Source organism: Dasypus novemcinctus, chromosome 13, assembly GCF_030445035.2.
Source record: "Dasypus novemcinctus isolate mDasNov1 chromosome 13, mDasNov1.1.hap2, whole genome shotgun sequence".
In the NCBI taxonomy this organism is placed as follows: domain Eukaryota; kingdom Metazoa; phylum Chordata; class Mammalia; order Cingulata; family Dasypodidae; genus Dasypus; species Dasypus novemcinctus.
The window spans coordinates 15,633,536-15,653,999 of record NC_080685.1 but is presented as its reverse complement, the minus strand read 5'-3'; the positions used below and the strand labels follow the sequence as shown (position 1 = coordinate 15,653,999).

Below are 20,464 nucleotides of genomic sequence, written 5' to 3'. Positions count from 1 at the left end.
AAGAAATGTTTCTCTATAAAAGAAAAACAACAGCATAAATGCAATGATAAATGGCAGTTGATATTTGCCTTCAATATCAAAGAGAAATCAGGGAGAGACTGTGGAGAACTGGAAAGGGCATGCCATATCTAAATAAGTTAGCTTCTACTCAACTACAGTCAACTGTTGTCTCCTAGGTATGACAGCTTTTTGCCAGATCATCCAATCTAAGAGAAGGTAAAATGCAGACTTTCACAGATTTCTCAATTCTTAAGAAAGTTGACAACTAATTCAAAATTTTAAGCAGTGTGAACCACTTATGTTTGTGAGCCAGGTATGGCTCAGGGGTTCCCTGTTTACACCTCTTCTCTTACGTCTAATAGATTTTCTGATCTTATTCAAGAGACTGAAAACGGTTCAAACAATATTTGTTGACTGAATAATAGAAAATATGATATGTGGTTATAAATATAACTCTCTTCTTCCTCATAAGCTACAGGTCACAAAAAAGAAAAAGAAAAAAAGTTACCTCTTTTATTTTGAAATATGCCTGGCCCTTGATTTTTGCAGCAATGGTAAGAACCTTGTTATCAAAAACAAACTCAACAAAAGCTTTTAAATTAGGCCAGAATGTCAGCTGAGTGTTGCTTAAAGAAGATATAATTTTCCAAGCCATGTCAAAAGACTCTATGCAGAGTAATTCGGAGGAGATCAGAAGCTAGTAGAAAAAAGAGAAAGAAATACATGCTTATCACTTAATTTCAGAAATATTTATTTCTGCTCCTATAGTTATTCTTCAACTCATGTCTCACTATATCTTACCTTGGGAACCAAAGTTTTCATACACTGGAACACAGGTAAAACCTGATCAGAAGGAAGAATTGTGAGGGCTTCCAGTGCAGACTGCAAAGTCCTTATTGGCATTTGAACAGCAGGGAGAAAGGGTTCCAGAATTTCATCCTCTGTGGCTGGTATAAGGGTGTGGTATTTTTTCAACAGGAAAGAGAGGCAGACCCACTGATCATGAACATATTGGGCAACTATTTTCCCCCATCCTTGAGAAGATGAAGATTCCTCAAAAAAACTGAATGAAAAAATAATGTCACTACCCCACACTTCCTCAAGGTTGTCTTAATTTCTTTGTAATGTAGTGCACTATGTTTATAAATGGAGAAAACAGATACAGATTTAAATCTCCACTGTCAAATACCTGCCTACCAAAAAACAAGGAAACTACATAAATCTCAATGTTCTACCTACCCTAAAAATATTTTCATTCACCTTAAATGAGTCACTGAAAACTAAATGCAGAAAAGTAAATGGGTTTCTGGAAATAGAAGCTAATAATGTGATAATGCATTATCCTGAATAGAGCAACATCTCCAAAATTCTCTAACTTAATAATTAACGTTGCACAGTTACTAATTACTTCAATGACTAAAGCAAAATGGATTTTTAATTTAACAATAATGATGCTTTCCACATACACAGGCTTCACTTCAAGGGGTAACCATACCTGCTCTGCTCCACTGTGGGGGGCTTCTGTAATGTCTGATTCAGCTGAAAAGAAGAAAGGAACTTCTCCATGGGTCCAGCATCCTGAGCGTCAAGCTGGAGCTCTGGCTTCTGTTCAATGGCTTCACACACCTTGGCCAGAGCAGCCATACTAACTACTCTCTGAATTTGCCCACCAAGTGTTGGTTCCTGAGAAGGAAATGCAGCAATGGTCTTTTATTTAACATAAGCAATTCTAAATTATTAATAGTGAGGAGCTGGGTTATCAGTCTACGGAAAACTCATGCCCTCCTTCTCCCTCTTCCTGCCTGCTAGCTAACAAGTCCAGGGGGTTCTGAATGGCAGTCAGATGAATGTGGACACATTAAGTGACAGTATCCCTTACTAGTATATGGCAAAAGAACTAGTACAAGTCCACTTATCTATGCCTAAGTGACTTTAAGACTAAATTTCCCAAAACTCTGTTAAATACTTAATATTATGATAAGAGTCCCAGTCCCTCGTCAAATCTTATCACCAAAGGGTACTATTTTAAAAATTAAATTTCAGCAAATGTTTTTAATAATTGTTATAAATATGTTATAACAATTAAATATTTATTCCATATATGCCTTATTCAACACAACTAAAAACCCTGAATCAAAGTTGATTACCTGTCCACTACCCATCTCCTGAAGATTCCGAATGGATGCATTTTTCAAAGGAGATATAACTCTCCAAATGGGGTTACCCCTTTTCCACCCAACCTTCAAATGAAGGTTTATAAGCTCAGTTAATATCATCAGGTATAAATGGCAACGCTCCAGATCTGAAACCTGAGGAAAATATTAAAATGATTAAGTATTTAAGCAGGATACATGATTTTCACAAAGCTCTGAGAGTTCAAGGAGGAAACAGTTTATTTGAAAGTAGTAAAACAAGATATTTATGAAAGAAAAAGATTTCTCCTCCAAGAAACTTTACATAATCTCCCCCCACAGAGCTAAGGGCTTCCTTCTCTGGGCTACACAGTAACTGTGCTTTCAGCACAGCTATAACATATCACAATTTACTCAACCGTCTCCCTACCTAGAGAAAACATAGCTCCTGACAATAATGTTCTATCAGTTCTTATATCCCAGTACTGTCATGTCATAAATAATAATAATAATAGCAATAACTTTTAAAGCAACTCCTTTGTTTCAGGCAATTTATATTATTCAATTATCACAAGGAAGATTACTGTCCCACTTTCCTAATAAGAAGACTAAGTTTCAGAGAGGTTAAAAACTTCTCCAATTAGACAGCATTAAACAGAGATCTTTTTGACCACTAAAGCCAGGGAGAACTGGGTTCAATCCAGTTTTCCCACTCACCAGTTTTGTGAATGGTAGAACTCACAAAGTTACCCACCCTCTTTAAGGCCTCATATTCCTTATCCATAAAATGGGGATAATAATATCTGTCATAGGGTTTTTCAAAGAATTAAGTGATAGAAAGTATGTTAAAAGGGCTAGCACTAAGTGATGGCCATAATTATTATTACTATATCAAGATGCCCCCTATGGCACAAGAAAGCACTTAATTCACTAACTTAATCAGCAACCACTATATGCCAGGCATCTTACCGGGTACTAGGATATAATGCAGATAAAAGATAAAAATTAAAGAGTTTGGCCACAAATGAGCACAGGGAGTGAGAGTTGGGGATAAAGGTACCAAGAAAGAGTCCCAAGTTCTTGGCTTGAGAAGCTGGTTGGATGGTGGTCCATTAACTGAAAAAGGGAACACTGGAAAAGAACACAGAGAACCTCTTGCAGGAATAAGATAAGGGGTTCGGTTTTAAATAAAGCCAAGTTTGAGATAAATATGAGAAATTCAACTTGAATAATCAATTACAATTGGAATAATGGGTATTAAGCTTGGAAGTCTGAGGTGGAGCTAGACATGTTAGTTACTGGCATAACTGAAGCTATGGCCACAGATGAGATAACAGAGAAAAGAAGGAGAAAAATAGGTCAAGTTTTCAAAAGCTCCAAATATAAAGTCTGTGTGGTGGTTTGAAGCCGAATGTACCCCAGAAAAACATGTTCTTAAACTTATAAATTCCTGTGGGTGTGAACCCATTCTAAGAATGACCTTTTGATAAGGTTACTTCAGTTAATATATGGCCCAGTCTAATCATAAGGAGAATGAATTTCAGACAGATAGAAAGCCATGGGAAGCAAGAGGCTGAAATTCAACGGAACTCAGGAGAAAACAGAGAGGCCAGGAGAGCCTGCCATGTGCACTGCCATGTGACAGAGGAGCCCAGGACCAAGGATCTCTGGCAGCCAGTCCCAGAATACCAGTCTTCAGGGAGAAAGCACCACCTTGAGGGCACCTTGATTTGGACACTCTCTTAGCGTCAATAAATTCCCATTATTAATAAATTCCCACTGTTTAAGCCAACCTATTGCATAGTATTTGCTCAAGCAGCCCAGGAATTAAAAGTCTAGATAGTAGAGAATGACCATCCAAGAGAAAAGTACAGAGAGGTACTCAAGAAAGAAGTGATCAACAGAGTCCAATAGAGTCAAAGAGTCAAGAAAAGTAAAGTTTGAAAAGTATCCTTTAGGTTTATGACAGATGAGTCTAAGTCACAGATTTAGAAAGCTATTTCTGTATTACAATGGAAGTACAAGCCAAGTTAGAATGAGATTAGGACTCTGTTTATAGATTAATTTCTAAAGAGAAGGAAATAGGGTGTTAGAAGGGAACATGGAATTGAGAGAGTTCTTTTAAGATAAAAAACTCTTTAAATACATTTAAATGCTCATGAAAAGAATTCAGTAGTAAAGGAGAAGTTTAAAATACAAGAGTGGAAAACAGATGTGGCTCAAGCATTTGACCACCTGCTTCCTACATGGGAAGTCCTGGGTTCAGTTCCTGGTGCCTCCTGAAAACGAACAAACAAACAAGCAAAAACAAACAAACAAAAAACAACTCAAGGAAGCCGATGTGGCTCAGTGGTTGAGTGCTGACTGCCTACATATGAGGTCCCAGATTCAATCCCTGGCCCCTGGTACCTCAAAAAAACAAAAAACATACAAACAAACAAAAAAAAACAAGAAAAGAAAATACGAGAGAGAGCAAGTATGGACTTTACAATGGTGTAAAGTCCTTGAGAAGCTGGAAGAGGATGGAATTCAGATTGCCTTACATTTTATAACAGAGGGAAGAAAGCAAGCATGGAATCAGACGTGGTGAGTGAAGAGGGTAAGTTTATTTGACAGGAAGAAACTGAGGGCATTACAGTGTAATGGCTACTATTCCCTCTGTGATATAAGATCAGGCCAGCCCACACTGCAAAGCCAACTCTTCATATCCCTTTCTAACTCTGTGATGTCCTGTTGGTAGCTTGAAATCAGCCATGGGAATCCATAAAGTCTATAAATTAGGGCTTCTTTTTCCCCAGAGTGACAGTTGTTAGACACTGCCCAGCATACCACTGAGGTGAGGGAAAGTGTGGGAAGAGACTTTATTATAAGGTTTTTCATTTTTCAAACAAATGTGCTTAATTGGGATTTCTAATACCTAACTTATGAAAAGAGTATAATTTAAAACTATACATTGACTTTATTTTTTAAATCTTTTTTATCTAAAAGATAAAATTAACATTGTTTTCCCTTTCTTAAAATATTTGTAACTTCAAATTCCTACAAAAATATTTATGTAATGCAATGGATATACGGGGGGTTATTATACTTCTTTTGTGTACATTTCAAAATTTCCATGAATAAAAAAGTGAAAACAGTAATTATGATTATAAAGTGATATTGGAACAAAACATTAAAAAACTTTCTTTATTAAATGCCTTGTTGGCAATTCAGGTACACCAGAACTGCTGTTAATAACTGCTAGGTAAGAATTAAGGAACCTAAATTCTTCCAACTTCAGGGGTAATTTTTTTTCATTATATTTCCTTGCCTTTCTATCATAACACCTCAAGTCTTTCAAAATGAAACTTACTTTTTATATTTTCACACCTGTTTAAAAAGTATTAAACAAATGTACTCAACTGGGTAGTCTAAAAAAGTTCTTTAAATATAGGTTCTCGCTTTATTGACAACCCATTCAACCGATTTCAACCAAAAAAGTCTAAGAATAGGTATTTCTTTAAAAACTAGTGTTCTGAAATATTCTTCAAGAAATAGGGAAAGCTTTAATAATATTTCTCAGAAGAACTAATGCTATGGATAGTGGCAGGGGTGGGGTGGGGTGGGGGGAGGTACACTCACAGAGCACCCTCTACATAGCAGACCTTTTGTTCCTAACCCTAATTACTTTATGGAATCACCGATGGAGCTTTAAAAAGATAGATATTAGTACTGAGGCCCCCTTCCAAACCTGAAAAATCAGAATCTCTGGATATAGGTCTCAGATATGCTTTGAATGTGCTAAAAACTTCAAATATGTTATATCATTCGAAACTCTCCAAACCCTGGTAAGTAGATGCTATGTTGCCACTTAATAGATAAGGAGGCTAAGGATCATAAAAGCTGCAGAACTTGCCCAAGGTCACAGTTAATGAAAGTAAATGGAATTGGAATCTAGGTGCCACTGCTCCAAAAGCTAATAAGCCTTTTTGCTTCCTAAGTCTGCTTCTCAAGGAACTATCACATTAAAGTAATTTTTTTCAAGTTAATACAGTGCATGACAGTCAGTAATCACTTAAATACTGGTGAAATGAATGGTGAAAAGAACAAGGGAAAAGTTTCTTCGGTGCATACTTACACTATTTAGCTCATTCATAGTAAGTCGTCTGAGGATAAATTCAGAAATGCTCTCTGTAGTTGACATTATGAAGTTCTGAAGAAGAGTAAACACTTCATCTACATGGAAGGAAAAAAGCGTAACTCTAAAACAACAGAAATAAACTCTTTGGTACAAAATACACCAGACATTCTAGTAAAATTAAAACTATATTAAGTGCATGGAACAAAAAAAGTGCATGGGTGAATCACCAAAAATGAACTTCAGTAATATAATAATCATTAATACCATGGGGAAATCTATAATTACTTATTAAAATCAGGAGGTCCTGTTCTGGGTAGGATGGAAGAGGGACATGCCACTCACAAAATCCAACTAAAAAGCCTGGGCAGAATAGATAGAGAAGCCACTTAAAAACTCTGAAAAGAAAAAAGTAGCAGATGAATTCAGGAAGACCAGAATTCAGAGTAACACTGAACTCGGGCTAACCCATTTTCCCCGCCTTGGGTCCTCCTGCAGATTGGAATCGGAGATAGAAGCATCACAAAGCCAGCAGCACAGGACCAGGTTGGTGGCGTGAGACCCTCCAGGTTCTATGGTACCACAGAATCTGCAAACGACTATCAAAACTGACAGCATTGTTTTTCTCAGAGCTCCAGAAAACAGTTAAAGGGTGGCAGCAAGTGGACAAACACCGACTTGAAAGAGGCAACCTTTCCTGAAAGGGCCCCTCTGCCACCATGCCCTCTCAGTGTGGATCCCTGGTCCCAGTTCTGAGGAAGCACCGTAATCGCTACGTGCACTCTGGGTGCCCATAGGTCTGTGCCAGTCCACCTGGTGCAGCCTGAATGGCTGAGCCAGGACACTCTCCTCAGGCTCTGCACTCCAAAGCAGTCCGCAGACAGTTAAAGCAGGGTAAGAAACAATCAAACCACAATGGCCTGGGGCAAAGGATTTAATGCCTACAATAGAGTCCCTGGGACTCAGAAAGGTTAATTAATGAGGAAAAGTGGGTATATTTGGATCCCTGTAAAGTGATAAGTTCCTAAACCCATAAGAACATGTCCAGGATGAGACACAAGTTCAGAAAAAAAAGAGGACCCTGCTCTTACTCCTTGGGCTTATCTTCAGGTTCACTAGTAGAAATGCTAAGCTCTGAAGGAGCGCATCAGCCTACACAAAGCCAATTTGCAGACTGTGAAAGGTGCGTTTTGCACTTGACTGTTTTTGTTAGCTCCTGGCATTCAAGGAAATCTTTCCTATCACAAGCTGGATACAAAGTTAAGGCACAGAAAAAATTCCAAAGTTAACTTTAAAATATTAAAATGTACAGTTTATAACAAAAGATTACAAGGCAAACAAAGAATAAGGAAATGATTCAAACCCTCGACCTCCAATATGGTAGGTGGATGCTCTATCAGTTGAGCCACATCCACTTCCCAAGATTTCAATATTTTTTAATTTATTGAGACTTCTTTTGTGACCTAAGATATGGCCTATCCTAAAGAACGAGCCATGTGCACTCTAGAATAATGTGTATTCTGTTGTTGTTGGGTGAAGTATTCTAGTTATTTTAGAGTATTGCTCAAGTCCTGTATTCCCTTATTGATCTTCTATCTACTATTGAAAGTGGTCTATTAGAATTTCCTACTATCAGTATAGAACCATCAATTTCTCCCTTCAAATCTGTCAGTATTTGCTTTATACATCTTGGGGTTCCACTGTCAGGTGCAGAACAACATTTTTAAAGTTCTGAAAGAAAAGATCAAGATCAACACAGCATTCTATATACAGTTAAAATATCCTTCAGAAATGAAGGTGTGAAATAAAGATATTCTCAACTGAAGGAAAACTAAAATAATTCATTGCCATGAAACTTGTTCTAAAAGAAATGCTATAAAGAAGAGATGTGATGTGGGGGCATTTTTGGGACTTGGAGTTGTCCTAAATGATATTGCAGGGACAGATGCTGGACATTATATATCCTGCCGTAACCTACTGAAAGTAGTGGAGAGAGTGTAAACTACACTGTAAACTATCATCCTTGCAGTGCAGCAGTGCTCCAAAATGTATTCACCAAATGCAACAAAGGTGCCATAATGATGAAAGAAGTGCTGATGTGGGAGGAGTGGGGGTGGGGTGGGGTGTGGAGTATGTGGGAACATCTTGTGTTTTTTTAATGTAATATTTTTTGTGAGCTATGTATCTTCCAAAAAATACAATAAAAATTACCAAAACAGAAAAAATAAATGTGACAAAGTTTTTTAGGCTTAAAGGGTACAATGCCATAGGGAAATTTGGAACATTAGGGATGAAAGAAGAGTAACAGAAACTATAAATATATGAATAAATACAACCGGATCTTCTTCTCTTGAGCTCTTCAAAATCTATTTGACAACTGAAAGCAAAAACTGTAACACTGATAGGATTTTCAAAGAATGTAGATATAAGACAACTGTAACAGAAGGGGGAGGGGTAAAGAGATCTATAAGGTGGTAAGGTTTCTATATTTCAAGGGGTAAAATATCAGTTCTAAGAAGACTGTAAAAAGTTAAGTATACATACTGCAATCCCTAGAGCAATCACTAAAAAAACTTTGGACAGCAGGAAAAGGCAGTAGATAAATGAAAATGAAATATTGAATAATGCTGAATTTGTCCAAAAGAAACCAAAAGAGGGGAAATAGAGAAATGAAAAATGGAAGGAACAGAATACAAATAATAAAATGGGAGTTCTAAACCCAAACTTATAAACAATTATATTAAATGCAAATAGTGTATACCAATTAAAAGAGAAACGTTATCAGAATGGATAAAAATAAAATTTTGAAAAAAAAAAAAAACATGACCCAACTACATCTGTAAGAAATTAATTTCAAATATAATAATCTAAAGAGAGAAAAAGTAAAAGGCTAGGGAAAAATATACTATGCAAACACTAATCAAAAGAAAGTAGGAATGGTCATATTATTATCAGAGAGAGAGAAGACTTCCAAGCAAACAAAATCACCAGGGATCAAAAGGAACATTACATAATGATTTTTTTAAAAAGCTAACTCACCAAGAAAACATACAATCCCAAATATAAATGCACTGAACAAGAGAACTTAAAAATACAGGAAGCAAAAATGGCAGAACTAAGAAGAGAAAGAGGCAGAGCCAAAACAATAGTTGGAGACTTCAACACTCCTGTCTCGTAATAGAAAGGAGTAAAAAACACATCAGCAAGGATATAGAAGAATTGGAAAACATCATGAAACTCTTAGATATGATGGAAATTTATGGACCACTCCACCCAACAACAGCAGCATGCATATTCTTTTCACATGCACATGGAACATTCCACCAAGATAGGCCATATCCTAGATCATAAGACACACATTAACAAATTCAAAAGAACTGAAATCATACCACATATACTCTTTGATCACAACAGAATTAAATTAGAAATCAGCAGTAAAAAGGTAACAGGAAAATCTCCAAAGACATCTATAAATATTCATGGATCAAAGAGAAAGTCTCAAAAGCAGAAAATATTATGAACTAAAAATACAACCTATCTAAAATCTTAGGATGCAGCTAAAGTAGAACATAGAGGAAAATTATAACATTAATTGAACATACTAGAAAAGAAAAAGGGTCTCAAATCAATAATGTAAGCTTCTACCTTAAAATAATAATAATACAGAACAAAATAAACCAGAAGAAAACAGAAAGGAGCAAATGAAAAGCTGGATTCAAAGAAACTGAAAACAGAGAAAAATCAATGAAACTTAAAGATGGCTGTTTGAAAGGTTCATAAAACTGAAAAGCTACTTCTAAGACTTATGAAGGAAGGGAGGGTAGGTGGGAGGAAGGCATAAATTATCACTATCAGAAAGAAAAACAGGAATATTACACCCAATATTATCCTAATACCAAAACCAAAGATGTAAGAAAAAAAAAAAGGAAACAGGAAATTATAGGCCAGTATCACTCATGAACTGATGCAAAATTCTGCAACAAATATATTAGCAAACAGAATCCACCAATATACAAAAATACAAAAAGCTATATCACATCTATGTAGGGCTTAACCCAAGAATTCAAGGTCCAATATTTGAAAATCAATTCAAAAAATACAGGTGCACAATAAAAAATACCCCATCATATCAACTAATGGAAAAGGAGCATTTGGCAAAATTCACATCCATTTCTGATAAACTCTCAGCAAAACAGGAATAGAGGGGGAATTTCTTCAACCTGGTAAAAAACATTTACAAAAGACTTACAGTTAGCATCATATTTAATGGTGAAAGACTGAATACTCTCCCCCTAATATCAGAAACAAGGCAAAGTTGTCCACTCTCACCATTCCTATTAAACAAACACCTTAACAATATCAAAGTCAAAACTTGAACAAATTTTTGTGTATATCTAAAAATTTCCATAATAAAACATTAAAAATTAAATAACCTTAACTTTTTAAAAGACCCCAAAAGCTGGAGTTTCCTTTAGAAAGCACCATATGGGGGAGGAAGCCAAGATAGAGCAGAGTAAGGAGCTCCTGGACTCATCTCGTGCTACAGGGCAGTTAGTAATCACCCAGAGCTGTCTAAAGCACCTGTCTGGGGGGCCCAGGAGACCAGAAGAGCATCCTGCAACATCACTGAAGGAGTGGAAGGAGGCGGCGGCCCATCTGCAGAGAGGATTCATGAGTAGAGCCCTCCATGCTGTGCAGATTGGTGCCCATGGCCTCAGGAACTATTCCATGGCTGGAATTGGAACCTCCATTTCCCAAAAGATGGGGAAGAGAGACACAATGTGGCACTGACTTCAGCTACTGATTAGTAAATTTGGCAAGCTAAAGTATAATCCCAGGAACAGCTAAACTTTGAGCCTGTCCAGGTCAGAAAGAGGCTGGTAGCCACCATTTAACTCTGTCCCTGGGACGAGGGGAAGCAGGCCTGATTGAAAATCACAGTGTTGGTAGAGACCAGCTTCTTTTCACCCAGATCAGGCTGCAGCTCTAGCTTAAACGCCAGCCCCACCTCTGGCAGGAAGCTAGTGGGATCTGCACCACCTCACTGTGAAACTGTAAGCCCACTGCAGAGGCTAGTGTCTATCCTACTTAAGTGGCACAAGCTGCCTCAGGAGCTATTCTGTGGCTGGAGTTAGAAGCTCTGTTTCCCATAAACAGTGGAGGAAGGACAGTTGTCCACTGACTTCAGCTACTGATTAGTAGACTGCTGGCTAAAGTATCCTAGAAACAGCTAGGGTTTGAGCCTATCCAAGGTGGAAAGAGTCTGGCAGCCACATTTTGACTCCGCCCCCGGCATGAGGGGAAGCCTGGCTGACTGAAAATCCAGTGAAGGTAGGGACTGGCTTCTTTACACTAAAATCAGACTACAGCCCTAGCCTAGGCTCCAGCCCCACCTCCAGCAGAGAGGAAGCTGGAGGGACCTGCACCAGGTAGTCTAGGCAACCACAGGTGTTCTCCACCAACAAAGACAGAATAGCTGGATACCTGGGGATGCATCCCTGCACCACTATAGGATAGGAGAGGAGCTAGGTATCCTCGGCTTCTCTGGGCAGCAACAGGCGTTTACAGCCCACACAAACTGGTTTGTTGAGTGCCTTCAAGTCCATCTTCACATCTTTCTTCCCAAAGGATAAGAGGGGACTGATGTTCCCTCAGTCTCTCAGGACAACTGCAGGTGCTTTTGGTCTGCACAAACCTGACCACTGGACACCTGTGGCTCCATCCCAATTCCCATTAGGACAAGAGAGAGACTGTGTTTGCCCAGCCTCTCTGGGTAACTGCAGGTGCTTCTGGCCCACACAGCCTGGACTGGTGGGTACTTGTGGATCCACCCTCACTCCCCAATAGGAAAGGAGGGGGCTTGTGTTTCCACAGCCTTTCCAGGCAATGGAAGACACTTTTGGCCTGAATGGGCTGGACTGCTCGATGCAGATAGATCCACCCCCACCTCCAACAGGATAGGAGGGGTCTGGGTCTCCACAACCTCTCCAGACAATGGCGGTTACTTTTGGCTTATAGGGACTGAACTGTTGAATCCAACCCCATGCCCTAAGAGGACAGGGCAACTATCCTGCCCAACTTGGGTTATTATACATGGCTGCAGCTCTGTCCCTACCCAACAGAGGAGAAAGGTAGGAGAAGCTTCCTCAATTCTTGGGGCAATGTGGGCAGCTTCAGCCTCCACAGCTTACAGCACCAACTACATCCTTGACTCCTACTATACAACTAGCAAGGGAGAAAAGACAAGAAATCCCTAAACTAAAAGGAGAAACTGCACCCAGAATAAATACATCTAGCCAGCCAGACATGGAAACGCCAACAAAAAATTACAATCCATACCAAGAAATGGGAAGATATGGCCCAGTTAAAGGAACAAGACAAACCTGCAGGTGACATAAAGGAGTTGAGACAACTAAAAACAGATGTTCAAACATAGATCCTTAATAAATTCAATGAGGTAGCTAAATGGGGGAGCACAAAGAAGAATTTTAAAGTATTCATAGAAAAACAGCAGACCTTATGGGAATGAAAGGTGCAATACATGAAATTAAAAATACACTAGACAGCAGCTTTGAAGAGGCAGAAGAAAGGATGGGTGAACTTGAAGACATGGCTTCTGAAAGTGAACATATAAAAGAACAGATGAAGAAAAGAATGGGAAAAATTGAAAAAGGTCTCAGGGAACTAAATGACAGCAAGAGACATGCAAACACATGTATCATGGGTATCCCAGGAGAAAAGAAGGGAAAAGGGGCAGAAGGAATATTTGAAGAAATAATGGTTGAAATTTCCCAACCCTATTGAAGAACATAGATATCCGGGTCCAAGAAGTACAACATACTCCCATCCAAATAAATCCAAACAGACCAACTCCAAGACACATACTAATTAGAATATCAAATGCCAAAGACAAAGAGAGAATTCTGAAAGCAGCAAAAGAAAAGCAATGCATAATATATAAGGGATACCCAATAAGATTAAGTGCTGATTTCTCATCAGAAACCAAGGAAGCAAGAAGGAAGTGGTATAATTTATTTAAGATACTGCAAGAGAAAAACTGCCAGCTAAGAATCTTAAATCTGGGAAGGTTATCTTTAAAAAATGAGGGTGAGATAAGAATATCACAGATAAGCAGCAACTGAGTTTGTAACAAAAAGACCAACTTTGCAGGAAATACTAAAGGGAGTATTACAGCCTGAAAAGAAAAGACAGGGAGAGAGAAGTTTGGAAGAGAGTCTAGAAGTGAAGACTATATCAGTAACAGTAACCAAAAGTGTCAAAAGACTGATGAAAATAAAATATGACATATAAAACCCAAAGGTGAAAAATGGGTGAAGAAATGCCTTTACAGTAATTACACTGACTGTTAATGGATTAAACTCCCTAATCAAAAGACACACACTAGTGGAATGGATAAAAAAATCTGAGCCATCTATATTCTGTCTACAAGAGACTCACCTTAGACCCAAGGATACCAATAGACTGAAAGTGAAAGGTTGGAAAAAGATATTCCACACATGCAGTAACCAAGGAAAGCTGGCACAGCTATACTTACATCAGATGATATAGACTTTAAAAGCAAAACTTTTATTAGAGACAAGGAAGGACATTAAATATTAATAAAAGGGATGAGTCACCAGAAAGAAGTAACAATCATAAATGTATATGTAGCCAAAAGGATGTCCCAAGATACATGAGGCAAACATTGTCAAAACTGAAGGGAGAAACAGACATCTCTACAACAATAGCTGGAGACTTCAATACACCAAACTCAGCATTGGACAGAACATCTAGGTGAGGATCAATGAAGAAACAGAGAGCTTGAATATGATAAATGAACTAAACCTAACAGACATATACAGAACGCTGCACCCCAAACAGCAGGATATGCATTCTTTTCAAGTCCTCATGGATCTTTCTCCAGGCTAGAACATATGTTGGGTCACAAAGCAATCTCAACAAACTGAACAAAATCAAAATTATGTGAAGCACTTACTCTGATCATAACGGAGTAAAGTTGGAAATCAACAAGTGGCAAAAAAGGGGGAAATTCACATATACATGGAGATTAAACAACACACTCTTAAGTAATCAGTGGGACAAAGAAGAAATCTCAAGAGAAATCAATAAATATCTCAAGACGAATGACAATGAGAACACAACATATCAGAACCTATGGGATGCAGCAAAAGCAGTGTTGAAAGGAAAATTCATAGCCCTCAATGCTTAAATTAAAAAAGAAGAAAGAGTTAAAACCAATGACCTAACTACATAGCTGGAGGATCTAGAGAAAGTACCGCAAACTAATCCCAAGGCAAGTAGAAGAAATGAAATTTAAAAATTTGACCAGAAATAAATGAAATTGATAAGAAAAAAACAATAGAGAGAATTAACAAAACCAAAAGTTGGTTCTTTGAGAAGATGAACAAAATCAACAAACTCTTAGCTAGACTGACTAGTAAAAAAAAAAAAGAGGAGATACAAATAAATGAAATAAAAAATGAAAATGAGGGAAGCGGACTTGGCCCAATGGATAGGGTGTCCACCTACCAAATGGGAGGTCTGCGGTTCAAACCCTGGGCTTCCTTGACCTGTGTGGAGCTGGCCATGTGCAGTGCTGATGCGTGCAAGGAGTACCATGCCACGCAGGGGTGTCCCCAGTGTGGCCCCATGCACAAGTAGTGTGCCCCATAAGGAGAGCAGCCCAGCAGGAAATAAAGTGCAGCCTGCCCAGGAATGGTGCCGCACACACAGAGAGCTGACACAACAAGGTGACGCAACAAAAAGAAACACAGATTTCCAGTGCCGCTTATAAGGATAGAAGTAGTCACAGAAGAACACACAGTGAATGGGGGGGGGGGGGTGAATAAAAAATAAATCTTTAACAACAACAAAAAAAATGAAAATGAGAACATTACTAATGACCCCACAGAAATAAGAGATCATAAGAAGCTACTATCAACAACTTTATGCCAAAAAAGCAGACAAAGCAGACAAAATGGAAAAATTCCTAGAAACATACAAACAACCTACACTGACCTGGAAAAAACAGAAGACCTCAACAAACCAATCACACGGAAAGAGATTGAAACAGTCATCAACCAGCTCCCCAAAATGAAAAGCCCAGAACCAGACGGTTTCATGCTTGAATTCTACCAAGCATTCAAAGAAGATTTAATACCAATCTTATTCAAACTCTTCCAAAAAACTGAACAAGAAGGAAGGCTACCAAATTTATTCTATGAAGCCAATATCACCCTAATACCAAAGCCAGATAAAGATATTACCAAAAAAATTACAGATCCTATTCTCTAATGAATACAGATGCAAAAATCCTCAATAAATACTTGCTAATCTAATCCAACAACACATTAAAAAGAATTTATTCATCATAATCAAGTGGGTTTTATACCAGGCATGCAAGGGTGGTTCAACATAGGAAAATCAATCAGCATAATACACATTAATAAATCAAAGAAGAAAAATCACATGATCTTATTGATTGACACAGAAAAGGCTTTTGACAAAATACAGTATCATTTTTTCATAAAAATACTACGAAAGATAGGAATTAAAAGAAACTTTCTCAATATGATGAAGGCCATATACGAAAAATCCACAGCTAACATTGTACTCAATGGTGAAAGACTGAAAGTTTTCCCATTGAGATCCGGGACAAGATAAGGATGCCCAATGTTACCACTGTTGTTCAATATAGTGCTAGAAGTTCTAGCTAGAGCAATCAGGTAAGAAAAAGAAATAAAAGGCATCCAAATCAGAAAAGAAGTCAAACGTTCACACTTTGCAGATGATTTGACCCTGTATCTAGAAAGTCCCAAAAAATCTACAACAAAGCTGCTAGAGCTAATATGTGATTTTAGTAGAGTGTCAGGATACAAGATCAATATGCAAAAATCAGTTGTGTTTCTATACAACTGCAATGCACATTCTGAGAAGGAATTTAGGAAAAAAAATTCCATTTACAATAGCAACTAAAAGAATCAAATATTTAGGAATAAACTTAACCAGGGATGTGAAGCACTTGTATTCAGAAAACTATAATGCACTGCTAAAAGAAATTTTAAAAGACCTAAATAATTGGAAGAACATTCCATGGTCATGGATTAGAAGACTAAATATCATTAAGATGTCAATTCTACCCAAATTGATATACAGATTCAATGCAATCCCAAAAACAATTCGACCAGCATTTTTTAAACAAATGGAAAACACAATTATTAAATTTATCTGGAAGGGTAAGCGGTCCCAAATAGCCAGAAACATCTTAAAATAAGAGAAGTGAAGGTGGAGAACTCTCTCTTTCAGACTTTAAATCATATTACCTAGCTACAGTGGTAAGAACAACATGGTATTGGCATAAAGACAAACACACAGACCAATGGAAATGAACTGATGGTTCAGAAACAGACGCTCACATCTCTGGCCAACTAATTTTTGACAAGCCTGTCAAACCCACCCAGCTGGGGCAGAACAGTCTATTTAACAAACGGTGCTGGAAGAACTGGATATCCATAGCCAAATCAAAGAAAGAAGACCCCTATTTCACACCTTACACAAAAATTAACACAAAATGGATCAAGGATCTAAATATAAAAACAAGTACCATAAAGCTCCTAGAAGAAAATTTAGGGAAACATCTTCAAGACCTGGTGGTAGATGGACGATTCTTAAACCTTACACCTAAAGCATTAGCAACTAAAGAAAACATGGATAAATGGGACCTCCTCAAACTTCAAAGGACTTCATCAAGAAGGTGAAAAGACGTCCTACTCAATGAGAGAAAATATTTGGAAACCACATATCCAATAAGGGTTTGATTTACATTTTTATATAAAAAGATCATACAACTGAACAATAAAAGAGCAAGCAATCCAATTTAAAAATGGGCAAAAGATTTAAATAGACATTTCTCCAGGGAGGAAATACAAAAGGCCAAAAAGCACAATGAAGAAATGGTCCATATCACTAGCTATTAGGAAAACACAAATCAAACAATGAGATTATCATCTAACAGTACATAGTATGGCCATTATTAAAAAAAAAACAAAAACCAGACAACAGTAAGTGCTGGAGAGAATGTGGAGAAATAGGAACACTCCTTCACTGGGAATGTTAAATGGAGCAGCCTCTGTGGAAGATAGTTTGGCAGTTCTTCAGGAAGCCAAATACAGAACTGCCATATGATCCAGGAATTCTTCTACTAGGAATATATCTAGAAGAACTGAAAACTATGCCACGAACAGAATCTGCACACCAATGTTCACAGCGATGTTATTCACAATTGCCAAAAGATAGAAACAACTCAAATGTCCCTCAACCAATGAATGGATAAACAAAATGTGCTATATACATGCTATGCTGCAGTAAGAAGACATGAAATTGGGACATATGTGATAACATGGATGAATCATGAAGACATTATACTAAGTAAAGTAAGTCAGACACAAAAGGACAAATATTGCATGGTCTCATTAAATATGAACTAAATACGAAGAATAAACACATGGAGTTAAAACCTAGAGTACAGGTTATTAGGAGATAAGAGAAAGGTTGAGAAGAACTACTGATGCTTAATGTATGTAGAAGTTTTAATTAACTTGACTGTAAAAGTGTGGAAATGGATAGAGTTGATGCTAACACATTACAGTGAGTAGCATCTAGTTTATAAATGGGGTTGTGGTTGAAAAGGTTAGTCTGGGCAAGTAAATGTCAATTGAAAGAAAGCTAAAGAATACTCTAGGGACTGAAAAACACAGTGAACCCAGAGATGGATGAGAATTGTGGTTAAGTGTACAAATGCAAGAGTGTCCTTCTGTGAGCTAGAGCAGATGTACATCACTACTGCAGGGTGGTGGGAATGTGGAGAAGCATGGGAAAACTACAGTTGGTATGACCTATAGACTGTGGTTTAACAGCAATACTACAATATTCTTGCATCAATGCCAAAGATGTACTGTTCGATAATGGGTATATGGAAAAAGTATGCTAAATGTATGCTATGGACTATGGTTGGTGGTAATTGTCTGATACTATTATCTCATGATCTGTAACAAATATAACACTATGGTGTGGTGTGCTGGTGAAGGGGTGTTGTATGGGAATTATACACATGTATGAATGTTTTGTAAGTTCACAATCTCTGTAGTAAAAATGTATTTTTTAAAAATACAGTGGGTTGGTGGAAAAATACACCAAATGTAAGATAGGGACTACAGTTAGTAGCAATATTTTGATTATGCTCTTGCATAGTTTATAAGAAATGTTTCAGAACAATGCAAGATGTTGGTGGAAGGGTGATGTTTGAAACCCCTGTATGGTGCCATGTATGTTTATTTTGTAAGTTCACAATCTTTACTATACTTATTGTTTATGCATGTTCATGTATGAATATTTCAATAAAAAATATATTTAAAAAAAACAAAACAAAAAAGCACCATACAACTAAAGCCCCATCTCACTCACTGGTAGTAAGTATACCTACATATTTCTGACTTCACCATTAATTTGTTCATTGACCCTGGTACTGTTAATTAATTCCTAGGCTATTCAGTCATCTATAAAATAACTGTTTTCCCTCTTCCTACCTCAAAGAAATCCTTCAGGATTAAGATCTATTTAAATTTAAAATACCAGTTATATGAAAGTCAACTGCTATCAAAATTCACTATTTCTTTGGCTCTTACCATATGCCTTATATAATTAAGATTAAATAAACGTGAAGAACACTGGGAACTTTCACATTCTGCAAATGAGAATGTAAAATGTATATACAACTACTTGGAAAATCATTTCTGCATGATCTTATTAAAACAGACAGGCTAAGAACCAGCAATTTCATTCCTGGGTACATCCCCTAGAAAGACTCAACACAAGCACCAGGAGATTAAGTGTTCACAGCAGCACTGTATATAAAATAAAAAACTGAATATGACCCAAATATCCAGCCACAGAAGAATGGATAAATTGTCATTTCATCATAGAGTAGATTATACAACAGTGAAAATAATGAACTAAGAAAGGATACGGATAAATCTTAGAAACATGACGTGAAAAAAATACAGAAGACTGCTTAGAGTAAGATAACATTTCTACAAAGCTCAAAAGCAGGAAAACTAATTTTTGACTACAAGGATTTAAAATAATGCACAACGAAAAAACATATATTAATGCCCCCCCCCTTTTTTAAAGATTTATTTATTTTTATTTCTTTCCCCTTCCCCCCATTGTCTGTTCTCTGTGTCCATTCGCTGTGTGTTCTTCTGTGTCTGCCTGCATTCTTGTCAGCAGCACCGGGAACCTGTGTCTCTTTTTGTTGCGTCATCTTGCTGCATCAGTTCTCCATGTGTACGGTGCCACTCCTGGAGAGGCTGTGCTTTTTCACACTGGGTGGCTCTCCTTGTGGGGGTACATTCCTTGCGCGTGGGGCTTCCCTATGCGGGGGACATCCCTGCATGGCATGGCACTCCTTGTGCGCATCAGCACTGTGCATGGGCCAGCTCACCACATGGGTCAGGAGGCCCTGGGTTTGAACCCTGGACCTCCCATATGGTAGGCGGATGCTCTATCAGTTGAGTCACATCCGCTTCCCTTAATGCCCTCTTAATAGACATGTACAGACTCCTTACAGGTGAACTAGTACCTGTTTAATTGTCTTTTTTCCCCCATACTAAATATGTATCTCATTTAATGGAACCCCAGTAAAATACTACTATAATTTCAAAGCATATCCTGCAAACTAACACATCTTTAAAATGTAAAAATTACTGCACAGTTCAGTACTCCAAAAGTAAGCTCTAAGCCTCTCAAGTAGAATGGTCAAGCTCTATGCAGGAGATACTATTACAACAATTAGACACTTTAAGAAAGGTGAGCTTCAGGGTCGTATTCTAGGAATACTATTCATTAGATAATTTATTACTGTAAACAAGTTGAGGAATGCTTGTCATTACAGTACATAAACAGAGGATATCTATCACATCCTCCTCTATTGGGACACTGGGACAAAAAGTCACAGAATAGTTGAGGATTAGTTATATTACACTTGAAAAGAGTACCTATGGTTCTAGCAATCAACTGTGCTAAGGACTGTCAATTTAAGCTTCTGTTAAGTTACACAGATTTCATGTACATTTTACACATGAATTGACAAACCCATAGTGGTTCCTTAAAATTATGTACATTTTAGTGAATTCCA

At 37.6% G+C, this 20,464-nt stretch overlaps 1 protein-coding gene across 6 annotated transcripts in view; it reads right to left on the bottom strand.

Annotated features, from left to right (window-relative positions):
• The window catches only part of TARBP1 (tRNA guanosine 2 -O-methyltransferase TARBP1), a 90,985-nt gene that overhangs the window by 33,357 nt on the left and 37,164 nt on the right, over positions 1–20,464 (bottom strand). For all 6 annotated transcript variants that reach the window (XR_011645356.1, XR_009188511.2, XR_009188512.2 and 3 more), the window contains exons 13-17: positions 6,250–6,347; positions 2,148–2,309; positions 1,496–1,683; positions 802–1,063; positions 509–697 (exon numbers count right to left, since the gene is read on the bottom strand). Coding sequence is in view for 3 of the 6 variants with exons in the window: in XM_023583001.3 (XP_023438769.2) it covers positions 509–697; positions 802–1,063; positions 1,496–1,683; positions 2,148–2,309; positions 6,250–6,347 (899 nt within the window). In the remaining 3 variants the exon portion in view is untranslated. The remainder of the gene's footprint in view (positions 1–508; positions 698–801; positions 1,064–1,495; positions 1,684–2,147; positions 2,310–6,249; positions 6,348–20,464) is intronic.